At 37.4% G+C, this 17,232-nt stretch overlaps 1 protein-coding gene across 1 annotated transcript in view; it reads left to right on the top strand.

Annotated features, from left to right (window-relative positions):
• Positions 1–17,232, top strand: part of LOC124168740 — a 117,641-nt gene that overhangs the window by 30,503 nt on the left and 69,906 nt on the right. Inside the window, exon 3 of the mRNA XM_046547008.1 lies at positions 4,050–4,365. Within this exon, the coding sequence (XP_046402964.1) occupies positions 4,050–4,365 (316 nt within the window). The remainder of the gene's footprint in view (positions 1–4,049; positions 4,366–17,232) is intronic.

The raw sequence follows: 17,232 nt of genomic DNA, 5'->3' as shown, positions 1-17,232 counted from the left end.
AATCTATTGCAACGGTGAGGCCATTAATGAAGCTAGGGTTCAGGTTACCTTTGCAACAATAAGCTATGAGGTTGATATCAGCCTCAGTCATTTAACCAGCCGGAAACTAATGAATTATTGAATGATTTACTTACAAGCAACATACCAAAACACCGATACTTCTTTTGGTTACCTTCTATAAATGATTCCATTTTATGTGTGCATATATATAATTAGGGAATGTGACAGAGAATTTATGAGTAGCTCGTACTTAAGGCTTGGGTCATAAAATCATGCAGTACAATAATTAAGATTAACTTAAATATGAAAACTGAGTTAATATATCTCTTTCAATCTTTAGCATGAGTTCCAAAAATGCTGTAACCATAATGAGGTAGTCGTAAAGTAAAGTAAGTAGTAATAGGTAGTAATAAACGTAATTAGGAGTTGTCACAGGAGTCATTTGATAAATAGTTCTGACGGATACATCAAGAAATATTTTAACGATAAAGATTCGTAATTATTGCGATTATTAGTGTTTTAATCGTGGAAATATATCGTTTCTCCACATCCTCTAAAACTGCCGTTGCAGTCTAGCACTTAATACGGCGTGATATGCCTTGAAAGCCAAAGAGGCTTTGATACCGCTATATAATTAGTCAACACATTAGCATGCTTGAATGAAAGATGGTCCACTGAAAACACTTTCGACCTCATCGGAAGGAAAATTATGGCTATTATGAAAGGCGATGAACGTCCTTCGCCGAAGGCCATTGGCGTAATAATCCAGCCACGAATAACCTTGCCTTTTCCACTTTTTTCCTAAACAGTATACGGCTAGACTTGAGCAGTCTCACTTAACGAATACGAGAAAACAGAAATTAACCCTTAACCGGTGACGTTCGGTCTGAGAGACCGCTGCGTTTCTAAAATTAAGAATATTTTCTAAATCGCCATTTCAAAATATCTATTATCCTCGTGAGCGTCATAATTTTGTATAACAAGGACAAGGTACTCTTAAAATTTAACGTTCTTATTATTTATTTCTGAAAATTTACAGCTGAATTTGAGTAGCGGTCTGTGAGACCTCACTACATTGCAAATCCAACAACCGTAATGCTGATGGAAATGATTCAATAAGTTGTTAAAACAATTCCTAGTGATTTTTCAAGAATAATTATAATAATTAACAATTTACAAGGAAGCATTTCTAGTTGCATAACGTGGATAATTAAGTACTTAATTTAAAAAAGTACCATAATTAAAATATTAACTTAAGTGCTTTTGATATCAGGTTTTTGATCCTGTTTTAAAAACAATTTTTACTGAAAAAGTTGGTTCGTATTTAGAATGCATAATATTAAACATAAGTTTTATAATAGTTGAGAAGCCAAATAAACAGTAAACTAAGCAATAAAAATGAGTTTGCAACGTTTTAAGGATTTTTGTTTTATTGCGGTCTCCCAGACCATCAAATATTTCACGTCTCTGGTTAAGGGTTAATAAATGAGATTACGACATGCCTGAAATATTATAGAAAACCACAGAATGTACATAATTCTGTCATAGTCTGACCAAGATATTTATTCATACGGGTTTTGGCAACATGTAATGACTACGGCTCTCATGATTCAAGTTGGCCCTGCGTTGAAAAAAATGTAGTAATATCATGCAAACTTCGATGATTTCTTGCCTGTCGCGTAGACATCGATAAATTTAAATGAATTGTCGCAAAAATAAAATTAAGTGATCCAAAATGCTGTCATGTTCAACGGATTTACGCTAGGGGTGTGCAGTACTCGAAAATTCGAGTCGAGTCGACTAGTTGGTGCTTCGAGTAGTAATACGAATGTCGAGTGAAGTCGAGTAGTTTAAGTTATATCGCTGTCGACGTCAGTAGGTTCAGAAATCTGGCGACAGGGGGCGCTATCTGCATCTAGATAATACCCTGCAAGCCACCTCTATGGTGTTTGGCAGGGGGTGATCAATCACAAGCTTTCAGAATGCAATTAGGACATGCACACCACACAGTACAAAATACGTCACGCATGCTAACAAATTATACTACTATATGCTGTTAGAAATAATAATTTAATTAAGAAACATGCATTAAGTTTTACATAGGTTAGTAGGCTACACCACAAGTCATGCAATCTATTTATGAGTTCTATCGCAGCCGTTATAATCTCTTATCGATCTTGGAAAAAATGAAATTCTAAATCTGTCTGTTCTACAATCTATCTCTCTTATTTTATTTATATGATCTGATCTTCCATAGTATGTTGGCGTCCGTAAGATATGGTTGACTTCTCCAGAAAAGACACTGCTCTTGAATTTATCTAAAAGGTTTAGTCTATTTTTCAATCTACGGTCCGACAGAGATTCCCATCCTAGTTTATCTAAGAGGTCAGTTACACTAACAAGACTATCGTAACGGCCTTTCACATACCTGGCAGCTCTTCTTTGCCCGCTATCGTGAATCTCATGCGATCAAATCGTTTTTTAAGTCGATAAGTCGTTCTAATGTCCAGCTAAACAAGGGAGACGTCCAAACCTGGTGTCTGAGCATGTAGGACAATTGGTTTACCGAGAATTTGAGAGGATATAATATTACATGATTCATTTTCGTATGTAATATTTATTACAATTATGCAAATGCATACACTCAGGCCTCTTCCTAACTGTTTGGATACATATATTAATTAAATTGACGACATATTACTAGAGGTTAATTAATATCAATTATGCTAATGTAACTGTTAAAGACGCATTTTTTTCATTCATCTCTGAATCCTGACACAATTACCGTCGATGTTCCCTATTATCCTTCGAAAAAATGGGAATATATTGGTGCATACATATGCTGCTCGCGAGTAGTTTTTAACTCGACTCGAGATCAAAAAGTACGACTCGCAAATCTTTGATTTTCCCATCGAAATCTGTTACATTGGTCATGTAATGAGACACAGAGGTTTCGCCGGATACAAAATAGGAGAAAAAATTGATGGAAAAGTCCGCATAGGAAGAGAAAGGGCAAGTAGGGGCGGATTTAGGGGGGGAGGATCACAGGCGTCATGAATCCCCCTCAAATTTTATCAAAATATTTTAATTTTTCATTAGTTTGATAGTTTTTCAACATAAATGTCTAAAATTGTTCAATTTCATCTGTTGTTAAGACAAAAATGAAATTTAAATGCGTGTAAAATGGTTATTTTAAAAATTATAACACGGGAGAATGCCCCTCTCTCTCGGAGGATATTTCACAATCCCCGGTTCTTGGTTATGACCCCCTCCCCCAAAATTTGATGCTGAATCCACCTCTGGGGGTAAATATCTGGGATATATAAGTAAGAATACGTAATGGGACAGATAGGGAGAAATGTACGGGCGGCTGTGGCACACCAAAACATTTCAAATAAACTAAGAAGTTTTTCATCAACTTTATTTTTTCTTTCGGAGTAAACTGTGGGACTAGATAGTGTTGAAATATTTTCGTTATTTTACAGCAAAACATGCGTTTTAAAAATAATCAAAAGCCACTTAATCAATTTACATTAATGCTTGCAACATAATGTGGAAGATGATTGTTGTAGACGTAGTAGTTTTCCTTAGGTTGAGTTACAAAGTTCATGAAGTTGACAAAACGGCTAATTTTACGGTGCGCGGAGTCATTTATTGCAGTCGCGTGTCTACATTTTTGAATTTTTCATGAAACAAAAAATAAATCAAAATGAGAATAAAATTTCCTTTAAAATGACGCATTATTCATAATTATGGCATGAGCTAAAGTCCAGATATAAATTTGCAAAATACAGTGGCACAACATTTTGCGCCGACAGTATAAGCCCTATTAGTACTAAATGAGCGGATTTGATCTTCGGTGGGCGATTGTTGAGCGTTTGTGCAGTGGAGGTATTGGCATAGTTGGGGACTGCTAGTTCGCCTCATTAAGTCCTGTTAAAAAGTGGAAAATTGCATTTATTTCAACAGTACACGCTGTAAAAATTCCATCGCATGACCTAAGTCATGAGAATGAGAGGTGTTGAGCCTGCTTCTGTTTCGCATTGCAGGTGGTGTTCCTGGCGGAGAACACTGGCGCCACCTACAACGAAGGTCCGCAGGCGGCGTCTTCGCGGGTCCACCCTCACCACCAGGTTCGCTCGCGTCGCCCCCAGCGCCATCCGCCAATCATCGAGGACCACGACGATGACGAGGAAGATGACGAGGAGGTGGACAGCCTCGAGGGAGAGGATATTGAGGATGACGACGACGAGGAGGGGGGCGAGGGGGATGAGGATGGCGCCGACTGGCGCCTCGGACACAGCGCCTCCCTCAACTCGTGGGACCGAGGCAACCGGAGACGATTCAACAACACCCGAGTCCAGCGTAAGTACACCGACTATATTGTATTTCCATCATCTTTTTCATTAAATTCTCACTGAGTTTTTTGTAAAGAGAACTGGTTCTCACTCTCTCTACTGACATCTAACGATTTGATCGTTGGATTATTCTTCCTCATAGAATGATCCTTCAAGATCGTTAAAACATTAATGGCTTTGCCGGGTTTCGCTTATAGTATGGCCCTCTTCGCTTCTATAGCGTTGAGGTGTTTTTCCCCGTCCCGTTCCTTCCAACCCTTTCCCTACCCCAGAAGCGTCGTTGGGCTCCTATCGCGGCGGCGCCTCTTTCCTTTTCCCTTCCTCTCCAGCCCCTCCCCGGGTGATAGGGCGTATAAGCCACGTGCTTGGTTCCCGGCCCCGGTGTGTTGTATCCTTCGAAGGGTTCACCTTGAACCCTCATACTCTCTCTTTACTGTCATGTTGATTTGAGATATTTTCTCCGGATGTGGCAAGTTGAAAATCATGGACATCCTTCTTCAATTCACAATAGGGCCTACTCCCTTTCACTCTATCTAATAATCCTATTCTCTTCCTTCCTCTCCCTCGTTTACCCAACATTCTTCCCTAATCTAACACATTTTTCAACATCCCCTCCCCGCTCAGTACTCGCTCTATCCATACCTTCTACCTCTTCCTTATGTAATATTATATATGTTATGAATAAATTGGTCTAAAGCTCAATTCCAGAACCATGAAAGGTATCAAATCAACTTATTTCGGCGTTACTTGGTGGTACTGAGTAATTTCTTTGGTAGAAAAAAAACAAAGTGCTGTTCCACAAATAATTCAATTCTCTTCACTTTTCTCAAAAGCTTAGTGTCATTATCAAGACAAAAAGAAAGATTACATGCAATATCCACCCCTATATATACAACAATGGAAGGAGGCTAAGATTAAGAAGGCTGGATGTTGCATGTGACCTTTATATTTGTCTTGGTAATAACGCTAAGCCGTTGAAACCAGTAGGCAGTATTAAATTATTTGTAGGAAATTACTTTGTTTTCCCTTAATTGTACCGCAAACCATGAAATGCTTTAGCATGAATTATCACCCATCCAACCTTTGTCTCGGCGTTAAACTAACAAATTTCGGTGATCTAACGGAAACAGGGGTGTTACAGAGGATAGAATCTGGCCCTTTAACAAAGGTTCAGTCTATATATTCTTACAATGACAGAGAATCTATCATGAATGTATTCAATCATAGATTCATTGTTCACACCATGGAAGTGTTGACTTAAAAATTCATCCCCAAACAATATCATCATCATTAGTCAACAATCCTAAGATTGGTTTGACGCAGCTCTCCATTTCTCTCTCCTATCCGCTAATCTTTATATATATCGCCAAACAATATATGTATATTGTTAAAGTATTCTACCGATTAAGGTAGGTTTACATGTAGTAATTAAGAAGCATTCCGGGAGCCTCTTTTTCCAACAAGCAATTCCCTCTTCAGTTCACTAACAGGCATACTCCCTTTCATTCTATCTAAAAATGCCATTCTCTTCCTTTCTCTCCCTTGTTTACCTAATACTTTGCCCTCTAGCACTGTTTTCAACATCCCCTCCCGCTAAGTACTTGCTCCACCCATACCTTCTGTCTCCTCCGTATCTCATCTAAAAGCTCCCTCTCCTCACCCACCGTGTCCAGCACTTATTAGTTCCTCCTCCTCTCCGTCGACTTCACCTTCCCCTTTCTTCGCCACACCCACATCTCGAATCCCTCCAGTCTTCTCACTTCCTCCTTCCCAAGTGTCCGCATTTCTGCACCGTAAAGCGCTACACTTCATATAAGACTCTTCACTTAACCTTTTCTTTAAATTCTTACGTAGCGAACGTCTCATATGCTCCTTCCTTACCAATTAAAATTACACAGAGGAAAAATAATATATCCAAGGATAACATTGAAAAGGAAAGGACGCATAGCCAATCGATTATATGAATTTCACGGTAAAAATAATTGGCCTTGGTACATAGTGTACATTATGTCGTTTACGCCTTATCGCGGAGGTCGTTAATTACTGGTTTAGCATGCTTTTCTTGGCCATAGGGGTTGGCGGCAAGCAGATAAGACCTGATGACCATGGATTGAGAATAATGACATGTGGGAAAAGTGACCACACTCTGAAACTTGAAATGATACGCGCTAGGTGGAGTGGGGTCATTTACCAAAGGACGTGATTTCACCAGAGACTGATTTCTCAAAAATAATCATGCATAGATCAAAGGCCATAATTAATGAAATGGCAGAGGTGAAATAAAGAAATGATTTTTTTATGATAATGTCTTTTACTTACGCCGAATGCTTGCACTTGCCGATCATGAGGGAGAACCAGGTTGCGGTTAGATCTTATTATAGAGGTCGAGAAGGGTGGCCAACGGCCTTGTCTCTCACTTCTCCGTTGAAAATGAAAATGCCCAAGACAGCTGCCCGATCGAGTGATGTAGCGAAGACAACGTACTAAAAAACATAACAATAAGAAATAACTTTTTCATAAGATTTCAACAACAACACTTGACTACAATTTTACATATCGATGGCTAAGTTCTAAGAACACGCATCTCAAAAATACAACTTTTCAGGTGAGCAAAAAACCGATTAATTTTCTTTACTTGCCGCCAGAAATTAAAAACCAAGAGTGCATAAAACTAAAAAAAGAAGCATTCGTTTGTAAAAAAAAAACAGTTGTTTTTTGCTTTTATTTTATTTTTTAAATGTCATTACACTTTGTTTAAGATACCTGTCTCAAACCGGCCGAATTTGAGATACGTGTTGTAAGAACTTAGCCATCGATATGCATTATTACGAATTAGGCACGCTAGTCTAAATACTTACGAAGGTTTTCGTTTATGGTACCAAAATTTTCCTAGTAAGCTTATAGGCTATATAAGGCTATATAATATAATATGCGTACATAGCTAATAACCAATCTCCAATGAAACCTCCACTCTAGGCTCATTAACCCATTATAAACCCAATATTGCCTTTAAGTAACACCAAAAAGTTTTACATTTTCAGCAATATTCAGGAAAGATTTAAACTACGAATTATTTTACGCTGTAGATTTTAAGTGCTAAATATGTAGCTGCCACAATTTTATGATCGAGTAGAAAATTATCACATTTTTAAAATGAGTCTTGAAATTTAATTTTCCCCAGAAGCAACTAATAATAATAACTGGTTTAAAAAGGGTTAATCCAAATTATCTGTTGACGCGATGAATAAATAATAGAAAAAGAGGCATAACCGAAAGCCGATTCGAATAGGAAATAAGAATCTCTCGGATTAACCAACAAACTGGTCCCGAAATTAATTTTTCTTTGCTTTGCATTCAGATTTCCTCGAGGAAATATACTCGTTCAGGCGGTGAATTATAATTCCAATTTATCCAATATGTTGTTAATGCCAAATATCCATTTAGATTGCAGCGGATATTCGTTATAAGAAATTTTCAACCGTATTTTACGAGGACTTGTGTTGAGAAGGATATTTAAATCTGGAAAAGCAACATGTGTATCCAAAATGATATCTTACCTCCTTCCGCCACTCCTCTGATTTAACACTTTTACTATCTATTTTACGATACGGATACGTAGCTCATGGACAAAAAACTCTCGCATTAGCGCCATGATAGCAATCAAAATAAAAATAGGTGTAAATAGGTAAAAAAAAAACTGCTACGAAGCAGCTATTTTGAAGGAATAATGATATGATTTCATAGAGAAGGAAAATTTCATTGAGTTGGAACAGCAATTCACCAAGAAAAGTATCATAGCCGTTTAAAAAATCATAATGAGATGATTTATTGGCATTTTTTTTGCCTGGATTAAAAAACAGCATAAAGTGAGAGTAGGAAATGGAGATTACATGATGAAATACCCAAAATTTACATAGGCGCCAGAACGGAAGCGAAACATCCATGAAATGACGACCGAAAACTACCTTCAGTGATTACTTCAATTTCACGCCATTTCCCCTCGCTGAGCAAATTTCTTGATTGGCGGAGATACAGCTGACCATACACTAATCAAGGCCACGCGCATTGGGGAATATCAAGGATTTCACGGAAGGAATTGAATTAAGAGACAAAATTAAAGAAATTCCCTGGATATAATAAGAAGGAATAGGTAGTGATGCCAAATTAATATCATCATAAATTATACAATAAGTGTTATTTATACTCCAGGGTATTTTCCCAGGGAAATTTATTTTCCAAAAAAATTCATTTAATTTTTTAACAAAATAAAGAGTCAATATAATATTATTTTACTAGCGGCCAATACCAACTCAGCAAATAGTATCTAAATGCGCATAATATACAAACAATTCATTTTTTAATTCTGTCATTCTAAATTTTTTATGTCCGATTATCTAGCGCCATCCATTTGGATTATATTAAGGTTAAAACTGTACGCCTGCATTTTATTCGTTAACGCTTTGCATACATTATTCCCACTTAATTTTATTGCCTTGAGATATCTCAGCAAAAACCGCTCAGCTGTTATGAGCCATAAAGGAAACTCCATAGCCAACACGGCGACTTAATAGATTTGGATTCATCACTGGGATTTTTTTATCAAAATCTTCACGAAAAATTAAGCAAATGGCCTGATTCGGAGAGCGGGAATTGGGAAGGAAGTCTGGATAATCGAAATTATCACCGCGAGGACAACTTAAAAGTATGTTTGCGTAAAGCCTTTTTGGGATTTCCACCGGTTTAATTCGTTGTATATGACTAACGTTCCAACAGACGACTCGGTCATCGTCATCAGCGTGAATGAATAAGTTTGACAGAACAAAAGAAGGTTGAGACATAACTGTAAAAGTCACAACAATCAGGTATCCGAGAAAAACTCTCACAAATATTTTGCAAAAAACATTATGTGTATTCCCCTACTCCGCTACGCACTTCGAGTATTTTTGTGGGAGGGTATCTGAAATTTCTTCCGATATTTGAATCCTGGAACCTTCAATCAGCAGTCAAGCCCTCTATTTCTAAGGCTCTATTTTAAAAAATTACGAGTAATAAATGATTTTCTATTTTCCATAGTCGAGATAGGTGAATTTTCAATTTCGGATTTCAGACTTGATACTTTTGCATATAAATATTTGGAATCAGCAAAAAAAAAGCGTTGAGGGTACTCCGTACCCAGACGATCTACCTTGTTTTCCCCGTAACCCTCTCGGTAAAATAGAAATTAATTTTTCTCTCTTCCCGATAACACCATTGGGCAACATTTATAAGGAAAATCGATTGAATGGAATCAGTTCACAGCAGAAAAGAAGGTACAAAGTCAAGCAATAATAGCGCCACGATAGAGATTTCTACAACTAAGAATGAAGAAGAGTATTATTCAATAGAGATACTTTACCCGAAATAGTGCACTAATCACAAAAATTTTCGCGCCAATCCTTTGAGCCACGAAGAAAGTTGCTTTGTAGCCAAAACAGAGACGATAAACTCGTTAAAGCATGCTGCGATCAGCTCAGTTCGAAATAAATGCTGAGCGCGACTTATGCTCCGGGTTGAGAAAGCCCTTCTGGTAATTAAAAATGTTGCTTTAGTCGGCACATGACGATTAAGTTCACTGCGAATCGCTCCAAGTAAGACCCATCCACATCAAGAATGAAAGCCATGCATTCACTGGCTATCGCAGACGTTGGCTAGCTTCGAGTATGTGCAATGTCTACCTCGCTTACAATTATCTATTTTTATGATGATAAACGAAGATATGGTATTGTTCACAGTTTATTAACCGAGTGGTACACGTGTTTTGCTATACGATCATCCATAGTTTCTATTCGTTCCTTCGGATGATTGTATAACAATTGAAACACGTGTAGTTATCGGTTAATAAGTTGTGGACAATAAGATATCTTCGTTTATCATTATCATTAGTTATGTTCCACGACATCTCCCCCAAATAAAGTTGACCTTATCTATTTTTATCTTCATTCCATAATTTTTATTCTCTACGTCTTGTGATTAAACACCATACTTTTAACATACATTATTTAGGCTCAGTCAATTTACTCTAATTTTAAGCTGAGAGTGTTCAATAAAATTAAACCTATTTTTAAGTTTTTGCCACATGACCTAAGATAGTCGTGGAATTGAATAAATGCATGGACCAATATGTACGACCATTCTTCAACGCAATAGACTATATGCAATATAGTAAATCACCCAATGATTGGCAATTTACCTCACAGGGAAGCTATCAATATTCTAAGCCGAGTTCTAGGAAACGACTGCGGAATATCCGGCGGTGAGTTTGTTAGTGCACTGAAATGAAAAACTTTCGGTAGAAAATTCATTCCCTTTTACCTAGACTTGAACCAAGAACCTCAAAATCTGCGCAGAGTGACTTAACCAAGCATTAGTGCCCAACTCCAATAAAGATTTTTGTAGAATGAAAGGAAAAGGTATAATACAGACTTAATTACTTGGGGAACCACCTCGCGGTGATTAACATTAAGCAAAAAAAATTTATAGAGCTTTGTTCAGGTAATAAATTACCCAGACGGCACAGAATCCTCCGTATTTATCCGTATCATTTTAATATGTTTGGACAATAGTTTTAATAACATCCATACACAAGCGGGACTCGAACCCGGTCAGGCAGGCGAGAACTCAATCCCGCAGCCACCGAGACCGGCTCCAGAATCAGGGCGATATTCCAGATAAAAGGCGGTGGAACTCTCTTCCGCATACGATTTGCATATTTGCAAGCGTAGCTACTTAGAAACGAGATTCCGCAGCAAAAAGGAAACTTCCGTCAACTTCATAGTGTGCCGGAACGCCGTTCCAACACGTCCCTCCAGAAAAATGCCACGCCAGAGCACTGAACGCTAATGGAACACTGAATACTATAGGCAACATCGGGAAAAAGGAGATAATACAAGAAAGGTTGAACAGAGAGTATGGAAATCACAGGGACTCTATAGAGGAGACCCAATAGGGTAGTTTAATATTTTTTAAATTACCTAAATCGAAAGATTATTACTTCTGGAGTACGCATTTCACGCTTTTAGATTTTTAAATGAAGATATCTATTTTTTTGCTATTAAATGAAAAGTGAACATTTTCTAGCGCGCGAAAACGCGATGGCCAAGTATGAATCCTGGGAAAAGACCGTGTTACGTCATTCTGGTTCCGGCTGCCGCCGTGTGAGGCCACCTTGGTGCGAAGCTATGAACGCCGCTAAGATGCTGGGTGTTAGTAGGTATCAGAGTACCCTGCTAGCAGGAAGCGCTTCTCTTATATAAGGATTATTAATACCCTATCAAACGAAGGAAACTGCTACCATAGGCAATTTTAATAGGTGATTATTAAGAGATGTTTCCCTGAGCTCTGTGCCTCATGCATGCGTTGGTAATCTCTGACGATGTAAAACTCCTGAATCATAGTCATCGAAACGCTAAAACTTCATACAGCAAAAAACCATTAACCTTAGCAAGGACCACGATCCCTTACGCGTGGGAACCACCATGGAACCACAAAATAAGTAACCGACAAAATTTGAAAAAAAAAGAGTAACGAATTTTGATACAAAAAGACTCATCAAAAACGTCGTATTTGAGTAAGAATTTAAGTGTGTTTCGCATGGTGAAAGCAGTCCATATAAAATATAACAACAATAAATGAAATGCCAGAATTTATTCGTATTAACACTCCCTTTGTGCCAACACAAATTTTGCCTAACACCTTTAGCCATACGCCTATCGTAGCGGTTTTAGGAGGCAGGACGTAAAGGCGGATAAAAAAATATATTTCTGAGTACACATACTAAAAATCCCAAGTCGGTAAAATCTAAGTTTGAAAATTTCCTGCTTGGTAATGAATTTCCAACAAGTGAATGGTAAAACTGTACTAAAGGAAGGTCATTAGCAAAACAGTTAATAAAGGTCATCGGTAGCGTGAAGGAGGTAAGAGAAATATCCAGGTCTCGTGACCTTGGACAAACTGTAAAGCTATTCAAAAAATTTTGAGACAGCCACAAATTGTCTAGAGATAAACCTTTACGCAGTCTTAGCTAAATGAGACATTGCAATGTATAAACTGAATTGATTTTACCACGACGTGTTTCGTTGTTCCCAAAGTTTGGTTGAAATTTCGTTGCTACGAGACTTGAGAATGTTGTTGTAGCAACGAAAAGAAGATTCAGTGGAAATATTGCAATTATTTTACTTATATTAACGTCCACCACATGAAACACAAGACGCAAAAACACGTATTGTGCCTCGCATAACTCAACACTTAACGTAGTTCTTTTTCCGAGTGCTTTCAGAATAAGAAAAAATCACGAGAAAAACTCAAAAACCTCACGTTTTGGGGCAGTCATGTTCCATTACCTGACGGTAAAACCAAGACGAGAGCTTTTATCTCACCGTTATTTAAATTTAGCGAGTTACTACCTAGGTCAACACAATCGCCTCGCCACAATGGCTCGTTACTTGAAGCTTCCGCAGTCCTATATTTATCCCACAATAGCTATTGAAGGGCGCGTACCGCTCACAGCACTGCTTCGTCAGTTTTCTTCATTCGTAACTGTATCTCTTAATTGCTCCCTTTAAAGAGCCAAGAGCTTACCTCTTTTGCCATTCCACGATTTCTGTGTTTATTTTTTCGAAAAAAAGCATCTAAATCACGAATTGGGACATTATTTTGCATGCACGACGTGATGGGAGTTATTACTATTTATTAAATCAGGCATTGAAATATTTCGACAATTTATTTTCACTTGAAAATTCAGTAAAAATCAAACGCGTCGTGTGAAGATAGATTCAATTAAATTATTTCCATGTCTTAATTAACTATATTTGGGTTATTAAAATATTTTTGCTTCGTGCTTTGAGTTTAAGTTCTAAACATTCTTAGAATACCTATTCATAAATTTACTATGAATATCCCTAGAAGGAACTATTATAACAGATTTTTTATGCTTATACTTTTTATGTGTTCCTAATTATGTCTAAATACAAATTCATTTGTTTTATTTTCCTAGAAGTACATTAATTACCAATGGAATGCGACCTTTTCCCACTTAAGAACATTTTCTATAATATTGATTAAAATTTATTTAATTTTAAATTATCGTAAATATGCCACCGTTTCATGTTTACAGGAATGCATTTATAAAATGAGAATTGAACCATTGATAGATTATAAGCAAATTTGCGCATAGAAAAAGATAAAAAAACGTAATTTAATGCAAGATTCGATATCGGGTGTATATGAGTATGCGTGTTTATTACGAACGTAACAATGTGTAGAAGTAAGCTGTCTTTTCTGAAACCTAATAACAATTCACCTTAAAAACATAATCCACGAGGTCTTATGTGACGTAGACTTCCGCTGGGTTTCTTACGCACTGCATCCAGACAAAGTGCTTCTGCTAACAATGGAAGTGTTCAAGAAAATATTCTTTTCTTTGTAACTCATCGAGCTCGACTTATAATGGTGCATGAAAATAGAAACGTCCTCCAAACGGCTCCAATTATAAAAACGAAAAGTTGTACGAATACACAAAATGTTTATTGAAACGATCCAGGCTTCAACTCTCAGTTAGACATTATCAAGGACAAAAAACAATTAACAAAATAAGTTCATTAACATATATATACTTAACTTAGCAATCATTAATTGGCATACCGAAGAAAAAGTAATGGAGATAAAATGATCGAATGATTCTAGCCGTTTCTGTAGAATTACATCGGTAATTAATTGATCAATATCCACCATTCACGGGATAAATAGATTCATGCCAGTCACCAATGCAGCCGATGTGGTGGTACAAAACCTGACCCGACGGGAAACCCGGGAGAATTCACCTCATTAGTTCCAAGGGAAGGAACTAAATCCCATATCACCGATCATATTTCATCACTGACTCGTAAAATGTAAAATAACTGCAGCTCCTTTCCAGTAACTTATCAATTATTTCATAATTTACTGACAAGTTTTTGAAATATTTTACCACATCTGACGATATTCTTAAAGTTTTCATCAACAGTTTTCCTAAGAGAATAATCAGACTAAGAAACCGATGAGTATTCGTTGTCCATAGACAACTGTTGTTTTATTATTTTCGTTGTCCTGATGACGGCTTTCGTAAACTTTTTGGGCAAGGTTTGCAACATATTCGAGGGATCGCGCAACGAAATGAGTACTATGAGTGACTTTGGCATGAGTAGTAATGAGTATAAAAGTAATTTTGGATGACAACAAAATTTTAGCATTCTATGTTTATTTTCTGCATGTAAATTAAATACGTAATGTATGCAGTATATGTCCACTTTAATGTACACACGCACAACTAGTATCGACCCATTCTTGCGTCCTCTTCGAGTACACGAAACTATTTGTACGTGAAAATATTAAAGTGGACATATACTGCATGCATTACGTATTTCTTTAACATTATGTTCCACAATATCTCGCCTCTCACCATAGATTTTATTTATTTCCTAAATTAATGGCGTAATAGTTGATTAAATAATAATAATAGTAAATAATGGTTACTATATAAAATGTTACGATTGTTGATACTACGTTTCCTAAGCGACGTAGCTTCTTCCCAGCTGCCCTTAATCGTTTTACAAGCCGCCAGCTGACTGACTGAGAGGAAGTTGCGTGGTAATATCATAATTTGGAAGAGCGGCCGCCGCCGCGAGATAAGACACTGAAAAACAATGCACCATTGTTCTTCTATTTCCCGATTCACCCAGCTGAGTTATCACGCCCTCAAGGGATTACACTGAAACTGCGGCCGCTACATATCTAAAATATGTATACTATTGCTAATACATGTCTCAATCGGAAAATTTCTCAACCATTAGTAACAATGCATTGTAACCAACGCGTAACAGAATTTTACAAAGATGAATTCTGGGTAGCGTTTCATGCGATGAGACGAAAATGACTATTGAATCCTACGAAATCCAACAAGAATGCTGCCATTAAAAATATTTGTACGTGAAATATATACATGTACGAGGTATATTCAGAAAATAACGGAAATATTTAAATTCCATTGGTTTAAATAGTACTATTGTCATTTTTTTATTATATTGGTGAATATGAACCTGAAGCATGATTAAATTTTCAGCTTTATTCATTGTTTACATTGTCAACCAGTACCTGGTGATTATTTCATTTGTCATTTATGCAGATACTCATTGGGTATCAGTAGATAGCTATAAACAGCACATTTATTCGAATATAAGCTCATGCATAAATACATATCTTAGGATGACTAGACTGTGGAATATCGCCGTGAAGTCTCCCGTACCGCGAGTCCCACAAGCGTGAAGAAGTCCCTCAGGGCAATGTCTTTCCCCCATGGATTTTTCGCATTAAAATCCAGCAAAACAGAGTCTTCACTAATTTTAAATGACCTCCATAAAGTCATCATCACTAGTAAATAATCCTAAGATTGGTTTATGCAGCTCTCCACTCAATTCTCCCATCAGCTTATCTTTTCACACCTACGTATTTCTTCTCTTTCACATCCATCTTTATCTGTTCTGTAAATTTCATTCGAGGTCTTCCTTTTCCGTTCTTGCCATCCACTAGTCCCTCGACGATTGTCTTCATCAGGCCATCATGTCTCAATATGTGGCCCATAAGGTCGTGCCGTCCTCTTATCCATTTTTATGAGGCTTCTCTTCTATCCTACTATTCTTCTACATCAGCTAATGAGGATAAAGAAATAAAGGACATACAGTCAATTATGGAAAAAGAGACATAGAAGTACGGTTTTCGATCAACAAAGAAAATTATAAGTTAACAAAGTTTTCATTTACCGAGCGTAAAAAGATGCGAGCAAACGTGGGAAAAACATATGGAAGTTGAATTTCGACCTTACTGGAAAAAACCTAATGCATGAAAACGCTCACACAAGAAGGGGGGCGTGAAAACCCTGCGAACCTACTGAGAAAGAGCTTATTCAAACATGGGTGTATACAAATACAAGAAAATGTCAACCAGTACATGGTGATTACTTCATTTGTCATTTATGCAGATACTCATTGGGTATCAGGAGATAGTTATAAATAGCACATTTATTCGAATATAAGCTCATGCATAAATACATATCTTAGGATGACTAGACTGTGGAATATCCCCATGAAGTCTCCCGTACCTCGAGTCCCACAAGCGTGAAGAAGTCCCTCAGGGCAATGTCTTTCCCCCATGGGTTTTTCGCATTAAAATCCAGCAAAACTGAGTCTTCACTAATTTTAAATGACCTCCATAAAGTCATCATCACTAGTGAATAATCCTTAGATTGGTTTCTGCAGTGAAATGAGGAGTGAGATTCTAACGCTTCTTCCCTTTATTCGTGCCAGCCAATTTGAATTCCTGCGCTGGGATGAAACACGGAATTATGTTCCCGTAACTCTCCACTACTATATTTTGCCGTGCCTCAGAGGAATACCGCGAAATACGGAGCAATGCCCATCTATCGGGAAATGCAAGACTTTTTTTTCACTGGAATCATGACTCTCTCTCTTCTGTTTCCGCGAACAAAAAAAGGAACTGACCCATCGTAATGTTCCACTGATCGTCTAATGTCCTTTACAGCCAGCGTATAGTTCGTAATGGGCTCTGAAATACAAGCGCGAAAGTAATCCCATTTCTTCGCCTCTAGCGCGTTCCCGGAAACCAATTGTTATCGCATTGGAAGTGGCAATAAACTGTTTTACAGATGATCCGCAGTCCTGACCTTCTGAACCGGTGCCAACGCATCGTGGGAGTGGGAAAAAATTTACTTTTCTTCTTCTTCGCGAGATGGGCCAGGAGATGGTGAAAGCGATTTCTACATTTGGCCATAAAATTCTGCTCCGAC

This window comes from Ischnura elegans, chromosome 12 (assembly GCF_921293095.1).
Source record: "Ischnura elegans chromosome 12, ioIscEleg1.1, whole genome shotgun sequence".
NCBI lineage: Eukaryota > Metazoa > Arthropoda > Insecta > Odonata > Coenagrionidae > Ischnura > Ischnura elegans.
Note: the sequence above shows the minus strand (reverse complement) of the source record. Positions and strands in the feature narration are given on the sequence as shown.